Source organism: Nicotiana attenuata, chromosome 1 (genome assembly GCF_001879085.1).
Source record: "Nicotiana attenuata strain UT chromosome 1, NIATTr2, whole genome shotgun sequence".
In the NCBI taxonomy this organism is placed as follows: domain Eukaryota; kingdom Viridiplantae; phylum Streptophyta; class Magnoliopsida; order Solanales; family Solanaceae; genus Nicotiana; species Nicotiana attenuata.
Window position 1 is genome coordinate 7945092 of NC_031989.1, and position 1422 is coordinate 7946513.

Here is a 1422-nt window from a genome sequence, read left to right on the forward strand (position 1 = left end):
CTTTTTGTTGAAATGAAAAAAATACTGTTTTATATCATGTAAAAAAAAAATACTCATTTGTTGAAATGTAAAAATAAATCTATCTAATAATGAAAAGAAAATAGTGTTAATAATATTGTTATTTATGGTGGGGGTCAGGGGTGGGTGTGGGGCGGGGGATAGGGTTGGGTGTGGGGCGGCGGGGGTTAGGGCTGGGTGTGGGAGTGGGTTGGCGGGGATGGGGAATAGGGTGGGAAGGTTGAGAAGGAGTTTTGGAAAATGTTTTCCCATTCTCTTGATAAGGAAAACATTTTCCTCCAATTGAAGGAAAATGAGTTGATGAAGAAAATATTTTCCAAAACATTTAAGCCAACCAAACATGGGAAAATTGGAAAATATTTTCCGGAAAATATTTTCCTTCGTACCAAACACACCCTATATGTCTTTTTAATCATGTAGCAAGTACTTAAAGAATTGCTTTTTTCATGCTCAAACGCATCACATTCCCAAACGGTGCCTCAGTGAAACATTGCTTTCTTTGTCAAGTCTGCCTTTGATTTTAATGCAGCCTGTCCATTTAAAAATCGACGTCTTTACATAGCTCTTGAATCTGTGTGCTTTTTTCGGCTACATGGCACTTAGAGGATCCTTTGTACAAGTCACAGCTGTTCTCATAAACCATAACTTGGAATATTGTGCACAGGTTCCTGGAAGCAAGCCAGGCGAGGACTCTGTAGAGGTTGTCTTGGTTGATGAAGAGGCTGTCGGAACAGCTGATATATCTGGATGTGGAGCAAAAGTTCTTCATCGTAGCAGTGGGCTGGAGCATGCTTCTCGTCCTACAGGATCAACAGTGACAATGGTGTGTCTCCTTTTATCAGCCCATCACATTATATATCTGATTATCTGCTGAGGTGTAGTTCCTGCCAATTTTAGAAATGTTTGTCTAGGATTGACCATAATAACTAGAAATAAACATGCGGTCAATGAAGTGGGAGGAGACCATGGGTCTCCGGTTCAAATCCTTAACTTTTAAGGGGTCGTTTGGTTGATTGTGTGGTATAAGTGTATAACTAATACCAGCATAAAATCCTGCATGAAATAATACAAAGTTTGGTTGGTTGCGTAAGAAAAAATATGTGCGTCATTATTTAATGCAACGCTTGGTTGGTGGTATCAAATAATATCTGCACCAAGTTATGCGGGAATCTATATATTGTTTTATGCGGGAGAGAATGTAAAATAAAAATGCGAGCATTAGCAGATGAGAATCCCCGCGTAACAATCCATTTGTTAATAATCAACACAAACAATCCCCGCATAAGTTCATAACTTTCATCTAGAAAAATAATTTCCGCGTAACTAGTTGGTGAACCAAAATGACCCCTTATTGAAATAGTGGAACCCAACAAGTTTGAGATTGAGGCATAGTTGTTACGTAAC

General features: G+C 38.9%; 1 protein-coding gene across 1 annotated transcript in view; it reads left to right on the forward strand.

Moving 5' to 3' along the window:
• LOC109233624 (CLP protease regulatory subunit CLPX2, mitochondrial-like) overlaps positions 1-1422 on the forward strand; it is a 14644-nt gene that overhangs the window by 8310 nt on the left and 4912 nt on the right. Inside the window, exon 14 of the mRNA XM_019399522.1 lies at positions 683-841. Within this exon, the coding sequence (XP_019255067.1) occupies positions 683-841 (159 nt within the window). The remainder of the gene's footprint in view (positions 1-682; positions 842-1422) is intronic.